General features: G+C 42.2%; 1 protein-coding gene across 3 annotated transcripts; it reads right to left on the bottom strand.

Annotated features, from left to right (window-relative positions):
• Nucleotides 1-12,277: 12,277 nt before the first annotated feature.
• On the bottom strand, nt 12,278-18,562 carry LOC105941397 (low affinity immunoglobulin gamma Fc region receptor III-like). Of its 3 annotated transcripts, none has more exons than XM_076881105.1 (6): nt 18,105-18,562; nt 17,859-17,894; nt 17,283-17,546; nt 16,958-17,203; nt 16,742-16,882; nt 12,278-13,229 (listed from the first exon to the last, which is right to left on the bottom strand). In XM_076881105.1, exons 1-6 carry the CDS (start codon nt 18,133-18,135, stop codon nt 13,144-13,146), a joined length of 804 nt encoding a protein of 267 aa, XP_076737220.1. In that variant the 5' UTR covers nt 18,136-18,562; the 3' UTR covers nt 12,278-13,143. The 3 variants fall into 3 exon arrangements, with proteins under 3 accessions (XP_076737220.1, XP_076737221.1, XP_076737219.1); XM_076881106.1 differs by lacking the exon at nt 12,278-13,229 and adding an exon at nt 15,418-16,630 and having other exon boundaries at nt 18,105-18,560; XM_076881104.1 differs by lacking the exon at nt 12,278-13,229 and adding an exon at nt 15,418-16,657 and having other exon boundaries at nt 18,105-18,556.
• Nucleotides 18,563-18,865: the final 303 nt, after the last annotated feature.

Below are 18,865 nucleotides of genomic sequence, written 5' to 3'. Positions count from 1 at the left end.
ACTGTCTCAAGTGTAAGGTCAGAGTGGGCACTAGGTTCCACTGCTTGTGGGAATGTGCTATTATCCAGTCATTTTGGAAAGAGGTCTGCGCCAATATTAGTACAGCCATTAGTCATCAGGTGACAGAAAACCCATTAATGTGTATATTGGGATATATTCCCGTCTCACTGGTACAACATGAGCATGTAATTCAGTCACTGTTAATGTTGGTCAGGAAAAGCATTATGTTGAGATGGAATTCACTAATCCATCGTTCCAATCAACATAGCGGGCAGCCTTGTGGGGATTTGAACAGCTGTTTCTTTTTTCTTTTTCTTTTTTTTTTGCCTGTCCCGTTTGGCTCTTTTGCCATCAGAATTATTGTCTAAAGGCAAAGAAAGATGCCCAACGGATTTACTTTAGCAAATTGACCATCCCAGCCTTGCCATAATGGTCCATTTAATTCACCTTTTATTGTTTATTTTATTTTCACTTGCTGAATACGGGACAGACTTGACTGGAAGAAAGAAGGGGAGAAAGAAAGAGGGAAAGAGAAACAGCTGAGAAGAGGGACGGGGGAGAAGGGCAAAAAACAAAAACCAACAGAATGGGCAGAAAATGAAAAAAGAAAAAAAAATGCATCTATCAATCACCTGGGTCACCTGCTGAAAAACAAAAAAGAAAACAAGCAGAAGAGAACAAGAGTAATAGAATAAACAACATCACAATGATATATGGGAATATGACAGTAAATACTAAATATTAAACATTATTGTGCAGCACATAAGATCAACAGAACACAGTGTGCTTTGAGGTAGGAGCCAAAAAGGGTGTAGTTTGTGGGTGTGATCACCCGTGTGTACACCTGTGAGCATGGACGCGCTTGTTTTTTTAAAAGGTTCCTTCATGTAATGATCTGCTAGAGGGTGTGGGGGAGCCACAGCCCCGTCCTCCAGGGCATGAAGCAGGTATGGAGGAGATCAAAACTCCAGACATCCAGAGGCCCCCAGAACACAAGAGACCAAGGAAGACCAACAGAGGGGCAGCTGCGCCACTGTCCCGGAAAGAGCTGAGGAGAGTCCCAGATGAGGGCTCACTCAGCAGCCGCGGAGCAGAAGCCAGGGGGAGTTGCAATGACGCGCCCGTGAGCTCCGTCGGCAGCCAGCTGTGCCTAAGTGACCGAGCCCCAGGCCGAGAGGCCGGGGGCACCCCACCTCCGAAGTGGCCCGAGCGAGCCCCAGGCTCCAGGCCCCGATAAGCAGCCGCCAAGGAGTGAGCCGGTGTGTACCTGGACGCCCACCCCCAGACACAAAGAACCACCAACGCACCGATGTCTGAGGGGGTCCGCCACTGGCAGGGGAAGTGGTGGTGGGGGGAGATAGGTCTCCATACTTTGGACGGCCTGAGATGTCCCCAGAGAGGTGGCGTCTGATACCCAACCTGACATATAGATACAAACATACAGGCACACACAGACACAAACATCCATTCCCACCCTCATGCTCTCATATGCACTTACTCCACACTCAACCAACGTGGAGACAGACATAAAGAGACGCTGTACACACGATCACACTCCCCAAGCGTACTCTACGAATCAGAATCAGAATACTTTATTGATCCCTGGGGGAACCGGGTCTAGGTACCCTTGCCCCTGGAGGGGGGAACTGCACCCAGACCCAGGTGGTGTTACCCTTTTCCCTGCGGTGGGGAGAGGCAGACCGCCCCGACTCCGCAGCAGCAGGGAGGCCCAACAGCTGTTTCTGCTTTTTTTATTCTTCGATAAGCCTGGGCCTAGCCAGCGCTGATCAGCAAGAACCCTGTTATCATGGTTCCAAAAAGATAGATGTCTTCAATGGGCTCTCCCAAACCCAGGCTTCTCGTCAAGAAGAGGGTGTCAATTGCATTCAGGGACCAGTTGATCAAATCCATAATTCCTTTTTAGGTTTTAGAGAACAGACTGTGAGACTCTTCCAGGGTAGAGGGAGAAAAGTAGACAAGACAGAGACATGAGAAAGCCAAGCAGGAAGGATAAGGGAAGGGAGAGGGAGAAAATGCGACCGCCTTCGTCAAGAGCCAGAGAGAAGAAGAACTGGAACAGTTTGCTGTGGTTTATTCTGTTCCTGTCATAAATAAGAGTCTTTGCTCTCCTTCCACATTTTTAGGAAGGAAGTTAAGAAGAGTGAGTGAGTCGTCTTCCTCTGTGGGCCCAACATCAGGCAGCAGCGACACATTTTTAAAAACCCAGCTCACTGCTTCACAGTTCCACCTGTCAGTTTCTGCTCTCTGTGCTGGGATTCCCAGAGGAGGTTCGGCGTGGTGTTGTTTTCCCCTGTCGAGGGTTCAGTTTTTGTGGCCTGAGTTGGACGTGAGTCATCCTCTGATACGTATTTGGAGTTTCGTCTGACGATGGAAGCTGGTATATTATTTCTGTCCTGGGTTTTAGCCAGTTTATAATCCTTAGGAAAAATCCCCACAAAACACTTAAAAGTCATAAAAAATCATTCAGATTTTGCAATTTGGTGACGAATCCATCGGATACTCCAAGATGAGCTGACAGAGTTCCTCTGACAGCTGAAGACAGATGCTGGGACCAAACAGGAGGATCCAAAATCATTTAATGTACCACTGACAGACAAACAGAGGACAAAACATTGAGAAATCCTACCAGTGGTTAGAAAAAGGCCAGATTAAAGGGACAGCACAGAGGCTCTGATCACGGCAGAGAAGAACAGGACCTAAGCATCAGATCTATAGATGCAAGAGTCTACCACAGCCAACAGGATTTTTGTTTATTACAAAAGTTCACACATCCAGGCATCCACTGACAATTCAAGGACGAACCACATCAAACTGGGAATGCTGACTTGCATCTTAAACTCCTGGCTGTCAAAATGTGAGACTTAGGGGATGCAGAGTAAAGTCCTTAACATCAGATTAGAAAGGAAAAACAAAAAGATAGTTTCACGTCTCATCAGTGTTGCTCATGGGGGGTAAATGTGCAGTAGGTCTCTCTTCGATTACAACAAAGTATAGTTCAGGACTGAGATGTGGAGAAACAAAACTGACTCTGCAGAGCGACTGACCAACATTCCAGAGGATGAGATAAGATAAGACTGCAGCGACTCACAGAAACATAGAAGCCAAACAATTGAAGTCAGTTTCATTTATATATCACAAAACCACAACAAAGTGGCGTCAAAGCACTTTGAATTGTAAGGTAAAGACTCTACAGTAATAACAATGATCCACGTGTGTGGATCTTTTTGCTTCACCTCATGGAATTGAATAGAATAGCCCTTTATTGCCATTGTACTAGAGTACAATGAGTAAAAAAAAAAAAAGACTCCAACAGTTTTGTAAACACATCCTGTCCCTATCCTTCCCCTCCACCTCTCTGTCCTACTAAGAATCTGAGGTAGAAATCATCTTCAGCAGGCTGAGAAAGGGAAGTGTCAAAAATTATAAGTAAATAAATAAAGTTGTCTGCCCTCACAAGATGCACTCACAGATATTTTTCCAATCGCCTACAAGAGTGTGGACCGACTGAGGAGACAGTCATCTCAATCTTCAGTGAAAAACACAACGTAGTTAATTACAAAATGAAAATCCAAACACACATATCGCAAGATGCCCATTTCTAGGCATGGGCCGGACGTGTTGTTGTCTGAAGGTGATACTGATGCCAATTTGGCACGAATGGTAACGTAATCTTATTGAAATTTACAACATAGTGAAAGGTCTGTTATCTCCAGCTTAAAGCTGCGTCCACACTTACAGTGCTCAGGCAACCAGAGACCAACAACTTCTACTAACATAGCAATAACTAAAAGTGAAAATAAATAAGAATAAATCAGCAGAAAAAATAAATAAAGCAAAACTAACACACAAACCGAGTGACTCGACTTCTTGTAGTGACCCACTTCGTCTTTGTTTACCTTTTGATAGTAAAGTTTTTGCAAAGCAAATATGATCGAGTTTCCTGTAAATGTCCCTGAACGGCCCTGCTGGAAGCTGAGGTGTGTTTGAGGCGGGAGCGTTCACAGCTCTGTTACAAAGTTTCCACAGAATTCCACGTCCACTAAAGCCATTTCATTCTTTTTCTTCCCCTCTGGGATTATTTATCTTTTATTTATCCAGGTGAAAGTCTCGCTGAGGTTAAGATCACATTTCCAAGAGAAACCTGCCCCAGGGCAGCTGTGGCTACAACTGTAGCTTGCCTCCACCAGTGTGTGAATGTGTGTGTGAATGGGTGGATGACTGGGTGTGTAAAGCGCTTTGGGGTCCTTAGGGGGGACTAGTAAAAGCGCTATACAAATACAGGCCACTTACCATTTACATCATCATCATCATCATCATCATCATGGCAGCAAAAGTTACAACACATAAAATATTCCATACAAACAAGTGAGTACAAACAAAGGTTATATTGGTTGCTTTACACATATAAAACACACAGACAAGAGGGAACAACCCAGGGTTTAGCAGGCGAGATGCAACAGTCAGTGCCTCTCTTTGCTGCTGGTTGTGAAAATGGATCGCACAGTTGCTCCAATAAATAAGAAAATAACAAACAAGGTAAATTGGAATATTCAATAATACAAAATATCATGAAATAGTTCTTATATATAAATGTCCCAATATATATCACACCAAACTGAAATATAAATACACTTTCAATTAGGCTGTCCCTCTTAATCACTGTTTTTTTCTCCGTAGAGGATTTGCGGACATTAAAGGTGTACCTCCTTGTACATCCTTTAATCGTTTCTACTGGCAGATTTCCAAAATTTTCCCAAAGTTTTACTTAAATGAGGTTTGGGATTATGGAAAAATGGGGCTGTGACAGTGTGCTGGTTGTAAGTAGCAAATATGAGCCTGTCCAGAATGATTGTAATGCACTAACCAACAACACTAATCCAACTATAATTTGGGTGTGCAGTATTTCTGGATTCTTTTCCTTTCTTTTAGTCCAAGATGAGAAAGAAGTGGAGGTTGGAGAGGATGCAACTCTCGATTGTCAGGGTCCCCATGAAGGCAACATCTTACGGGTAGCATGGACCAAGAGTGACCTGAAAGTAGATGATTATGGCTTCTTTTACCGGGAAGATCGTCCTTACAAAGCCTACCAGCATGAGTCTTTCAAAGGTCGAGTGGAGCTGGAAGACCCAAACATGAAAAGTGGAAAAATGTCCATCATTCTTCACAACGTCACCGTTAATGACACTGGAACATATGAGTGCCACATCTCATATGAAACAGATCACAGCCAGAGATCTGAGATGAAGCAGGAAACCAAGCTGAAAGTTACACCTGCAGGTGAGTTGAAGCCTCGAGTGTGTCCTCTGTAACCGTTTGTCCCTCAATGAGCAAGACTAGCCGGTTAAATCAAGAGTAAGAATTCACTCTTCCTGCTTTCATCCATTTTATTAGTCATGTCCTGGCTTCAGGTATATACTCTTATGATTATACATTTATTGAACTGGTTTATTAGTAAAATATCAACTTCCAACAATGCCAAGATACGTGCATCTATCCACTTTCCTCCTGTTCTGCTACTACTGTGTGAATCACAGCTAAGCAGACAGACAGCTCTTTGACCAGTGACAGGTGTGCTGGCTACTTTATTAAGACGGCCCTTCAAAATGTAAAGTAAAACTAACAGACATCAACAAACATGTACTTCAGTCTGAGAGTTATACTTGTCTGAGATTTTATAGTAGCTACACCTATGGTATTGATTTTTAATTCCTCTCAAGTTATCACATTTACAAACTTGGGAGTCCACGAAAATCCTCCATGAACGTTTTACAGCTGAGGGGTAAAAAACAAACAAGGTGCAATGAGACCTGAAGTTACATAATAGCCTGTTTCTTAAAATTAACTTCCCTAAAAATCACAATTGTATGTAAAGTACTAAAAAATTATAATTGAAGACACGTTAAAAACTCAAAATACTCACGGGCAGCGTTTTCCACAAAGTCACAAATAAGGATGAAGTTGAGTTGTGTTCATTCATGACTATTTAACCAGCGCACGTGTGAGAAATATTTCCTGCTTCTGACTTTGCTAGGCCTCGACTGGTTATCGCAACGCAACCTATGAACAGACAAAGCAATAGCGCCACCTGTTGGTGAGATTTAACCCAGCACACTCCCACTCATTTCACAGTCTGAAGGATCGGGCCCAGATGCTGCGATAGCGTCTGCCAGATGGAAGGAGAAAAAAGAAAAGAAAGAGTCCACGTGAGAGGTGGGAGGAGGCTGCATCACCAGGAAGCCTTGCTCACGCTTGTGAAAGATGTCCTGTAAGAGAGAGAGAGAGAGAGATGTTCTGATGATCTTGGCAGCTGTTTTAACTATCTGATGTAGCTGGGGTCACCGACTTTGCAGTTTCTGAACCACATCCCTGCTGAGTTTGTCAAATAGTTTTTGGGGGATAATGGTGTTGAATGCTGAGCTAAAGTCTATGAACAGCATTCTGACATAGGTGTCTTTCTTGTCCAGGTGGGAGAGGGAGAGGTGAAGAGCAGTGGAAATAGCATCCTCGGTCGACCTGTTCGGCCGGTATGCAAACTGCAGCAGATCCAGTGATCTGGTGGCATGTCACATGTGGCATGACAAGTTTCATGAAGCAGTTCATGATGATGGGGGTCAAGGTGATGGGACGGTAGTCATTAAGCACACTGAGGATTTCTTTGGCACCAGGATGATGGTGGTGGACTTGACCAATTCCTGAGTTTTGTTTTCTTTCTCTGTAAGGTGATAATGGGTTGCCTGACTCATTTAATTTAATTAATAATAGAAACATTAATAAAACCCTTTAATTCAGCCATTTGCCTCCCTGTCTCCTTTTTTCAATGCAGACTAAATATTTAATAATAATAATAATAATACATTTTATTTGAAAGCTCCTTTCAGAACACTCAAGGACACTGTACACAGCAGAATAATAAAAGCAACATAAAAGCAAGCAGTGTACACATTTTCAAGCATAAGACATGAAGAAAATTTAAAATAGCAGAGTGGAGAGGTTATGCAGGATAAGCTATTTTGAACAAGTAAGTTTTGAGTTGGGACTTAAAGAGAGAGAAGGAAGAGACATTTCTTAAATCAGGAGGTAGGGAATTCCGGAGTCGTGGAGCGGAGCAGCTGAAAAGTTATGGTAAATGGCCTGTATCTGTATAGCGCTTTAATTAGACCGTAAGGACCCCAAAGCGCTTTACACTACAACACACACACATCACAAGCTACATTGTAGCCAGAGCTGCCCTGGGGCGCACTGACAGAGGCGAGGCTGCCGGACACTGGCGCCACCAGGCCCTCTGACCACCACCAGTAGGCAACGGGTGAAGTGTCTTGACCCTCACCTTCTTCCAACTCAACAAAAGTGCCGTCAAACGTTTGTGCTGCAATATTTGTGTTTGTGCTGCTTCTGTGTTAAAGTTATTCATGAAAATGTAAAAGGTCACACATACACACGTTTATCCAAAGCAAACAAATTTGATGTCCATCAATTGTACTACTTTTGTGCTGGTATTATTTTAAAAATATGAGAAGAAAGAAGAATCTTTTTACAGTAAGAAGGGGGCTAGTTGACTACAGATGACCTCTAGAAGCTTTGATTTATATCTCTGAAAGGATAGCAGCACAAACAACTATTTTTGCAGCATAAATGTCACAAAAACATTTGACACCACCTCTGTTGGAAAAGATGGGGAGCAAACTTCACACTCAATAAAAATCATTTATTGAGTATTTTTCTGGGTAACCGTAGAGAGTTTAAATTTTCACCTCCCTCTTTCCTATTAAACCCACAGGCCGTTTTAATACCACAGAGGCATGACACCGAATGAGTCATAACTCATGCAAACATCAACAACCACCCAGAGAAAACTCCATCAGTTACAAACGTTTTTGCACTGTCTTCCTCGCCTGTAAATAAACCCCAGGGGGTATTATGAAACATGATCATCCAAAATGTTCCTGAGCAGTTTCTATTTTTCATATTTTGTGCCAATTTATAAATACAGCCAGTCCAGCACTAGAAATAAGTCCTGAGCCATCAACACAGCGACCATGAATAAATCAGGAAGATGACACTCAAAGATGAGCTGATAAACAGACTCTACTGTAATAACAACGATCCACATCTGTGCTTTATGAGCTGCCTGCATCATCTTATAGACTCAAATAGAATAGCCCTTCATTGTCATGTAAAACTAAATTAAAGGTTTAGCATGCCAACTGTACAGGAGTAAAAAAAATTAAACACATCAGGAATAAGCACCAATCAGAAGAGATGTATACAGTCAAGAGGAATACATATAAAACAATAGAGAGGCACACACTGTTCTCATCAGTTAACAGAACCAGTTTAAGTCAAGAGTTTTCTGGAGTTCAGATTCTGACAGTTGTGTACTTTTTCCCCTCCTTTAACAGGAAATAAATACAGAATAATTCGAGTCCCTGTTCATACTGCTCAGAGTATAAAACACTTGAAAATATATTAACTTCTTATAAAATAATATATCTCATGGTGTTGTAAACTATTTAGTGACAAATACAGCACATAGTGTTTGTACCATTATTAACAAAGAGGAAAAAACACATGAGCCACATTAGCTGTTTTTGCAGCAGCTCAAATGTGTCTACAAAACATTAGTTTTTAAAAGAAATATTTATTTATTTTATTTTAAAAAATGCATTTTAGCTGTGCTGTAGTTATGTTTTTCACTGTATTCATTTACTCTTCGGGGACTGTACCATCAACTCAAACTGTAACAGCAGACTCAAGAATCAGGTGACATTTCAGTGCAGCTCGTTTCCAGCTTCATCGCTCTGCAGGAGATCCTCACGGGTTTGTTTGTCTGCTGGTCTTTGTGTTAGAAGCAACAGAGACGACATTAAACAGTAAACTGGTTCTTATGTAATGCTTTTCTACTGTGAGCACTCAGAGTGAGCCCTTTACACAACTTGCCTCATTCAAACATTCACACCAGCACTTTTTCTGTGAGCTTTTTGTCTAACATTTAGACTCCAATGACTGCATCTGAGAGCAACTTGGGCTAAGTATCTTCCCCGAAAATATTTAGGATGCAGACTGGAGCCAACCCTCCCATTAGTAGGGAACCTGCTCTACCCCCACAGCTACAACCACCCCAATCATTAAAATCAATGCGGTTGCTACAATCACTGTAATCACTATGGCTGCTATCTGTCCAACACGCCACTTTTCTCTCTCCATGTTCCCTCCAACATCCCTGTTTTCTCTCTCAGTGTTTCCTCCACCCGAGGTATCTTTAGTAGTCTGTTCCACCTTGACACTGATGGAGCTCCGCTTGTCTCTTGTTCTCCTCGTTCCGACAAAACACTCATATCTGCCCGCATCATTGAAGGTGACTTCCTTCAGAATCACTGAAACGTCTCCATTCTTCATGTCCGGGTCTCTCAGCTTCACCCGGCCTTTGTAAGACAGATGCTGATATTTTTCATAGGAGCGCTGCTCTCTGTAGTACCACACGTAGTCTGTCAGCTCAGGTCTGCTCCACTCCAGCAGCTCGATGGGAGCATCTGTAAAACCCCAACACTGGAGAGTGACGTCCTCTCCATGCTTCACTGTGATCACCTCATCCGGATCTAAACCACAACAGAAGAACAGTCATTAGTGCTTCAGCTCAAAGAAAACTACGGGGAAAAATCCCAAAAAGGTCAAAGTGTTTCATATGTGATGAGTGAATACACAGACACATCCAACATCCAGGTGAGACTGAAAACACGCAGATCTGCTGAAAGTAATTTAAACTCTAGCCAAACATTTGTGCTTGCACAGGGCTGGAATGGGACAAAACCTAAATCATAAAATGAGGCTAACCCAGAGAGAATGTATTTGTAACTTATATTAATTTCAAACAATAACAGACCATGTTGATCATATTAATAATAATCCAGCTGAAACGCACATAACCAAGAGTGAAAATATAATATATGTAAATGTGTGATCAGTGTGATCAGTTCACACATGTAAATAGTCTGCTACTAAGAAGCTGAGGTATACATCATCTGCAGCAATCTGAGAAAGACAAGTGTCACAAAATTATAAATGAATAAATAAAATGATCTGCCCTCACTTGATGCACTTCAAGATATTTTCGTCCGTCACACGAGTGTCGTTTCAATCAACCATTCAACGCTGAAAACCACAAAGTAGTGAATCACAAAGCGAAACTCCAAAGACGTGTGACAGGATGACTCAGCAACAGGTGAAAACACATTCTGGGAATCCGAGCACAGAGCGCAGACCTACCGCAGGTTACACTCGTTACCTGCATGTTTACATTCATTTTTCATTCATGTTCATTTATCGTGTCTGACGAATGTTTTCGTAAACTTTGAGAAAGTTCACGAAAACACGCAGATCTGCTGAATTTCGTAAACTTTGCTGAAGCATTTCGTAAATATTTCAGCAAAGTTTACGAAAACAGTCGTTCCTCACCGATGATGATGATGAACTGGCAGGTCTGTTACCGACAGCTAATATCTGCGTCCACACATGAAGCGAGCAGAACAGAAGCCGAAAGTGGACCGCATCCTCCAACTGCAAGGATGGCGCAAAAATAAATAATAATAAAAAAAAACACACACACGCATATCAACCAGTTCCTATTTGTTTACCTTTTGATAGTGAAGTCCAAATCATCAAAAAGAAAAAGAAAACAGATATGAGCCACATTCCTGTAGTTTAAGTGATTCCAGCGCAATCGCTTAAAGAAAGTACGTATTGGTGCGTGCAGGATCCATATATGCAATGTCGATACCAACTCTTGTACAGATACGGATCAATGAGATCGACACTTTAGATGCGATATCATCGAAGAGGAGACCCGACTGTGTGTGCAAGAACCGCTGCTTTCACAAGTCACAGAGCTGCCGCAGTTTGTTCCTCCGCCTCCTTTCTTTTGTTTTGATTGTTGTACTGTCACGTGACTCATGCAGTGTCGGGCAAACAAGTAGCGTCAACTATTACACTATTACACTATTACACTTTGGGAGTGAGAACGTATTAGCCTGAAAACACGTGACGATGTGAAACTACACTCCAAGATGAGCCGAGTGCCTCTGACACCTGGGGACAGAAAGAGAGGAGGATCCGAAATCATGTAGCTAATGTACCACTGTCACACAGACGAGGACAAAACATCAAGAAAGCCCTTTATTGTCACTGTACAGGAATTAGATTGGTTGGAAAAAAACTTTGTAAAGATATCCTCTCCCTCCATCTATCTAAACTACTAAGAATCCGACATATGCATCGTCTGCAGCAGTTTGAGGAAAGGAAGTGTCACAAAATTACAAACAAATAGCTGAACTACTTCATAAAGTCAGTATGCCCTCACAAGATGCACTCCCAGATGCCAAAGTTGTTTCAGTTATTAGTGAAGAACACAAAGCAGTCGGTTACAAAACGAAACTTCAAAGACGTGTCACATGATGACTCAAGTCTGACCTGTGCCTTGATAAGGAACCCGAAAAAACACCAACTCCCTGCCAAGATTCTGGGAATCCAGGAATCCAGCACACAGAGCAGAGATCTGGCAGTCGGTACTGGTTGCTTTATATTTAAATTAATTTTCATACAATGTGTCTGGTGTTGTTGTCTGAAGGTGATACTGACACCAATTTGGCACACGTAATCTTCTCAAAATTTACAACATAGTAGAGGCACTGTTATCTGCAGTGTAGTGGCAATTCCTTTTGTTTGATAAACTAAACATCCCACAATTAAAAATCTACAAACCACTGCTGCACTGAGATAATATTTTGTACGCAGGCAAAAGAAGTCCACTGTCCAAACTTGAAAGTTGCACTTTTTATAGTTTATTAATCCAGTTTGGCAATATCAAGATCCATTTTTTCTTACTTCCTGCTGCTTCTCCTGCTCTGGTAAAAAAAACCATAGGCCCACCCCAGTACGTGCTGGTTCTATACCAGTCTCTTTATTTATAGAAAAATGGCCCTACAGTTATTACTGACTGACTTAACAAGGTAAACACCAAAAAAAAAACCCAAAAAACCATTGAAACAAATATTAACCTGCAAATAAAACTTGTAAATAAACCCAAAATATAAGTAAACTAACAACAAACTTTAACTAATTTCAAAATAATAAAATTAAAGAACAAATAGCTCCAACAGTGCCAACATCGCTACTTCCAGACTTGGTTGTACTTTGCTTTCTTCTGCTTGTGTATTAATGTTTCAGACATGCAACAAGCATTTCCTGATGTGAAACAAAGAGCGGAACAGGACTGTGGTTATCTTTCATGAATGCTGCGGAAACAAGCCGACTCCTGAAAATGAACTGTGTCCACATGTCTTTGTTTCCATTCTGTCCCTGGAGAGTGACCCAGTTGTTCATTAACATGAACTCATGTTCACCACTTGCAGAAGTGAAAGTAATGCAAGCACAGCAAACATCTGCTTAAGAAGCCGTTTGTCTTCATGTCAGTGTTTAAGACAATCAGGAATCTTAACCACCCACAGCACTGGATACAAATAAAAGCAAGAGGAGTCAAACATGTGCAGGTCTATTCTTTACTTTTGTGATTTCTGTGTCAGCTGAGGTCTTTTGTTGCTATAAAACCAACGACTTGATCAGTTGTGTTTCTGTTGTTCTGTTGTTTTGAAATATTTGTATTTGTCTCCTTTTTGCTAAACAGCATCATACCAGCTAACCAGGCCCATGAAGTGGAGGTTAAATAAAGCTGTGATGTATAAAGCTGCTTTTCAGCTGGTTAACAAGAGAGTGGAGAAGAGATCTAACTTTGTATATAAATAAGACTGAGCACGCATCAGTACAACCCGTCTACTTCTTCCTTCTTCTCTCATTAGGGATCGCCACAGCAGATCATCTGCCTCCATCTGACCCCATCTCTACCTAACCCCCTCTAACGTGCCAACACTGCTGATTTTCTTTGGTGAACAGAAATCCAAATACATTTCAGTTTTAAATGTCTAATGGGATGAAAAATGAAAATGAATTTCAGTAGAAATACCACAAGGAATTATCAACACTGATATAAGGCACAGTCATACATGAACAAATGAACAGTTAACAGTCTGTAGTTGATTAGACATTCATTTTCATCCAGTTGTCCAGTTCAAGTTAGCGGAGGGTGATAGAGTTGTGGCTGGAGCCTGTACAATTCCCCAGTTTCAGAGAGTCTTCAGGAGGCACATGTAGACTCTGCCCTGAAGCAGCAAACACACAGGAGAAAAACACAGTGGGCACATCTTAGTTTCACTACAAGGCTTTGAAAGGTCTGCAAACAAACGATGAATGAAGCTGAAATATAAATGTGCCAGCTTGGACTACTGATGGGACACCCAGCTGATTTCAAAGAGTCCTTGATGGTTAGTACCCACGTCTTTGGTGTGACAGGAATGACTCATTTAACCCACATGGGCCCATCACAACCGTTAACAACAGACAAGTGAAACTGTATGAACACCTCAGGCCTGTTAGGGACACGACCCTCTCAGTGATGTCACAGCTAAATGGAGAAGGCCCCATCAGTTACAGAAAGCATTGGCACTGTTCTTCCTCATTTTTAGATAAAGCTACGGACGGAATAAAAAAACTAAACACAACAATAGCCATCAACCTCCTGACGAATTTCTATTTTTCATATTTTGTGCCATTTTTGCAAATACAGCGAACCAAACACTAAGAATAAGATCGGAGCCATCAGCACAGCATCAATGAATAAATCATTAAGATGATACTCCAAGATGAGCTGACAGAGTGTCAGATGGAGGATCCAAAATCATGTAATCTATCACTGACACACAGACAGAGGATAAAACATGAAGAAATCTTACTAGTGTCTAGAAAAAGGCCATTCCTAAAAGACAGCACAGAGGCCCTGAGCACCAGATCTATAGAAGCCAACACGACCCTGCAGGCTGTGTAAAGGTGTCACAAAGACTATCCAGCACATGAGATGCAAGCTAGGACAGCGTACAACCAAGTGGCTGGGAGATGGATCCCCAAAAATCCATCTGGGTCTGATGATGTGAAATCTTTGCTTCTTTGGTGAATCTTACATGTGGAATCAACCTGAATACACAATCACTGCTTTGTGAAACAATTACATTTCACTGTGAAAACATTCACAATGAATAACAAACACAGCCATCCTGATCTTCACTCAGTGCAGTTACATTGCTCTGACATTTTCTCAGAAGCAGCTCGAATTCCTGTAAAATCCCCAAGAGAAGTGACATAATCTAAACTGTATGTCACAAGCCTAATGTTTTACTTTCTGTTTAACCACCTACTTCCTGCCCCCCTCTGATTCGTGTGAAAGCTTAATGCTTCCTATAATCACTCCACTGTCTACAGCCTCCTGTCACAGATGAACACTCTCCAAGTCCTCCTAATTTTTCCGTCGGACACTGGCGCCACCGGGCCCTCTGACCACCACCAGTAGGCAATGGGTGAAGTGTCTTGCCCAAGGACACAACGACCGAGACTGTTCAAGCCAGGGCTCGAACCGGCAACCTTCTGATTATAAGACAAACTGCCAACTATTGAGCTACGATCCCCTTGGTGGCAAGACGGGTAGAGGGGACAGAGAGAGAAAGAGAAGAAGAGGATCTAAGACACCAAGATGGGCTGGTGATCTGAACCAGGTCAGAGACATATGGAGGAGACAGATGATGAATAGCCTTAAATGTGTACACGAGTATTTTGAAATTGATACAATATTTGACCAGGAGCCAATGAAGCTGCTGCAGGACAGTATTGATGTGGTGGATAGAAGGAGTCCTGGTGATGATACGAGCAGCAGTGTTCTGGACGCGTTAGAGCTTGTGGATGGATTTTTGAGTAAGACCAAAAAATAAGTGAATGACAGTAATCGATCCGGGAAGTAACACGGCTATGAACAAGAATGGCAGTGGCATGTGGAGTGAGAAAAGGACGGAGCTGATTAATGGTGCACAATTGAAAATATGCAGACCGAGTGGCATTATTAATGTGTGAATTGAAAGACAGAGTACTGTCGAGGATGACACCCAAACCTTTCACAGAGGAAGAAACGAAGGCGTGCACCGAGGACAGCATGAGTAGTTGTGACTAACAGGTGCCTACACCATAAATCATTAGAAACTGAAATCTATGCATGTGTTTTTAATGTTTGCTGCGACCTGATGGTCAGTTTTTAGTGCAAACTACAAACATTCTGATAGATGCATAGATCAAACACTGCAGTAATTAAAACCCGACAAGAGCAAAGGCCTCTGGATAGAGTCTTTGCAGTTTGCTGATGGCGTCAGTGAAGTCTTTCATGGCTGTTTCAGCATTTTCATCTGGTGCTACATAAACTACAGAAGGTCTGCACTGGATAATCAACAACACAATTATCTATCTACATCAGAGCAGTAAGTGCGCACACTGTCAGACATGTGCACCAGGATTTAATGTAGAAGCCCAAACCACCTCTCTGCCACATTGTTTGGGAGCTCATTACTTAACCACACATCCATGAAAAACATGTAATGAGCAGCAGTGGATAACCTTGTGAGGGTTACAAACAGAACATCAAATCTCAAACAGTACACTTCATTTTGAAGATCTACAATCTACAGTGTGAAAAACCATCAGAATGAACATTTAAAAGGTAAGTAAACAAATTTGATGTCGAGGACACAAACCCCAAAAGGCACTGAAGAAACAGTAAGACACAAGCGAAAAAGGAAGACTGAAGCTATAAGTACACAAAGGCTAATAAGGGTAATCACATCAGAATGAAATAAAAGATGTGAAATCAAATACAAGAAACAAAAGGGTATCAAAGTAAAACAGGAAGCAATGTAAGAAGGGAACAAAAAGACCAAGATTAGCATTAAAATACAGGAGAATATAGAGGAGACAGAATAAACTGGAACTCAAAGAATTAAAGATAAACTACCAACAGAAACTTCATTTCACTTCAGAAAAGGTAACAAAAACCTGAGATTATAATCATAAAGAAACCAACTAAGAAAAGGTCTGAACAGAATCGTGGATTGTAATTTAATTTAAGTTTGTAGCACACAACACCAGGTTCAGTTTTAACTGCCTGTCTCACTGATATAAACTGAGCCAGAGTTTCTAAATGCCCATCCTGCAGTCAGTGTGTGTTTGCAGATGAAAGGTAGCAGTGGGCGGTGTTCTTGCAGGACCACCAGTCTTTTAGCCTGTGGTTAACAGATGTTCCACAGCACTGTAGTCGTTCAGTTTCCTGTTTAACATGAACATGTGAGCAGACTGCAGAGGTGCAGGTGTTTCACACACCGTCACATGTTTTATTACACAACGTTTGAATCTTTTGACAGGAGAATGATTACATGTAAGTGCTTTAAATCCATTAAACTTCCATTACTACCGTTCAGTCTTTGACTGGTCCATGTTTTCTTCATGTATTTATTTATTCATTAAAGCATAATATTCCAGTTTAAATATGCGGTGTTGCACATTGTTCAATCACAGAGATGTGACGACCACAATCTGACAGATTAAACAGGAACTCAGAAGTGATGCTCAGTGATCACGCCAACAATGTCATCACAGTCTTCAGCCAGTCTCTCCCTAGCTTGGGTGGGTGGTGCTGTTACCACAGGGATAAGGTCACTTCCTGTCACATGTGTAATCAGAGATTTGTATAAAGAGTCAAAAGGAACTGAGCTTGATAAATAACTGAAGAGACTAAGAGTGTTACCTGTGGCTCTCCATCGATATAAAGATACCATGAGCAGAGTGGAGATGAAGTATGGACAGAACACCACCAGGTGGAGGGAAACTCTGGACACAAGGTGGTGGGAGGAGGGTTCATGGGCAAGGGTTGTGTTTGTAGGTTTGCCTGCAGAGAGAATCTCACATGTTCAGGTGAATATGTGGATGAAAAAAGAGGTGAAATCAGAGTGAAGCTCCTCACCTGTGACAGTGATCCAGCTGGATGGAGACTCTCCATGACCGCTGATGTCACACTTGTAGAGGCCTTCATCAGACCTGGAAACATGCTGGATGGTCATGTGACCTGTAGGCTGCTTCCTGATGAGGGAGCCATCTTTATAGAAAGCAGCTGGGAGGTTGGAGGGAGTGGTCTTTGTTTTACAGAGCAGAGTGACGTCATCTCCCTCCATCACAGGGAGGACAGGACTCTGCAGGATCACTGATCCACCTCAACACAGAGACAAACTACAGCATTTCATCCATTTACACACAGCTTCATCAACACTAACTCCACACACTCAGCTTACCAGTGACTGTCAGGTTAACCATGTTACTGATGGGACCCTCTCTGGACTCACACCAGTAAACTCCACTGTCCAGTGGGTCGATGTAACTGATGTCACAGGAAGAACCAGCTGATCTTCCCCACTCATCTCCACACTCAGCTCCGGTGTCTCTGCTTGTGTTTCTCCTCAGAGTCCATCCAGCAGAGCTGTCGTCCTCCTCACAGCTCAGAGACACAAAGGCTCCTTTAAAGACCTGAGAGCTGCTGGGACTCACAGTCAGACGAGCTGTGAGGAAGATGCATATTAAGTACAAGCCAGCACTGAGGTCCAAAGCAGACCTGCTGTGGTGAACTTTGTGAGCTCAGTCAAAGCTGATCAGTTTTTTTTTTAATGTGAACCTCCAAGAAAGTTAGAAACGTTTCTTCAGGTGAACATACTTCCTTTATGCTTTTGGTAGCATCGATGAACTTTCAGCAGGATCCTGGATAGCTTAGCGCAATAACTATGATATCATGCCACAATATAAAAAATGCTCAGAGCTTCTATTACGGTGTAGCTGATATCAGGTTTAAACTGTGACAGGAGAAGGTTACTGACCTTGGTTTGTTGTGCAGATCAGCAGTGAGGTTGAAACTAAAGAGAAATAACAGGTTAGTTTAAAGCTTCACATTCAGGAAAAAAGCAGCAACGCCATCAGTCTGGTCGATCTACAGACTGAAGAAGCAGAAAACAGGAAGTGGTTTTCTCTCTTTTTGTCTTCACAAACTGGATGTTTGTGAAGCAACACAGTGAGAGTCCTTTCTAATCCTTTTCAGAAACCAAAACACATCACAGCATACTTACAGAGCAGCCAAAGTGAAGAAACTTTCTCCATCTGTAGGTGCTACTGAACTTTGATCGGTCCACACTAGCATCAAGCGAGACCCTCCTCCTCCTTCCTCTCTTACAGGGTGGTAGTTCTGTAGTTTCCACCTCTCATCATTAAGAGAAAAAGTTTTCTTTGGCTGAAACATGTCAGTAAACATATTTTTTAGATTAGGTCATGAGCAAAATGAATGAATAAAATCTAGAAACCAACAGACACTGAAAATCTTGTTCCACAGCTTTATTAAACTCCTCCCAAACCTCAGTTTTTCCTTCAGCCTCAGCCAGATCCATACTTCTCTGTGCCTCTGCAGCTCCACAGACTAACCAAGCCTGACAGAAGTCCTCATTCAGTTTGAAGATGCCCTTCACCTCCAGTCTACACCATCTGGGTCAGGGATTATCGCCACGTGCAGGTACCCTCCGACCAACTAGAGGACCACGCCTCTCTCACTAAAGGAGATAAGAACTGAAGATCTCACAGATTAGGTCCTTTGAAATATATTCTCGTCCCTTTTACCTTTGGACATGTCAGGCCTGTCACCTGCAGCTCTGCTCTGCTCCTCAATCGGGGGGAAAAAAAGGTCTAAAGACAGATGAGGAGAAAAGGTCAGCTTAACATCCATCAGCCACACTACAATGCTCATGAGAAGTCACGTCATCCTTTTAGAATTACCAAACTCACCACCAGATGGCGCTCAAACACGACGAATTAGATCACTGCTGTTCAGGATGTCGGC

The sequence above is a fragment of the Maylandia zebra genome, unplaced genomic scaffold, assembly GCF_041146795.1.
Source record: "Maylandia zebra isolate NMK-2024a unplaced genomic scaffold, Mzebra_GT3a scaffold02, whole genome shotgun sequence".
NCBI lineage: Eukaryota > Metazoa > Chordata > Actinopteri > Cichliformes > Cichlidae > Maylandia > Maylandia zebra.
This window is presented reverse-complemented; position numbering and strand designations above follow the sequence as displayed.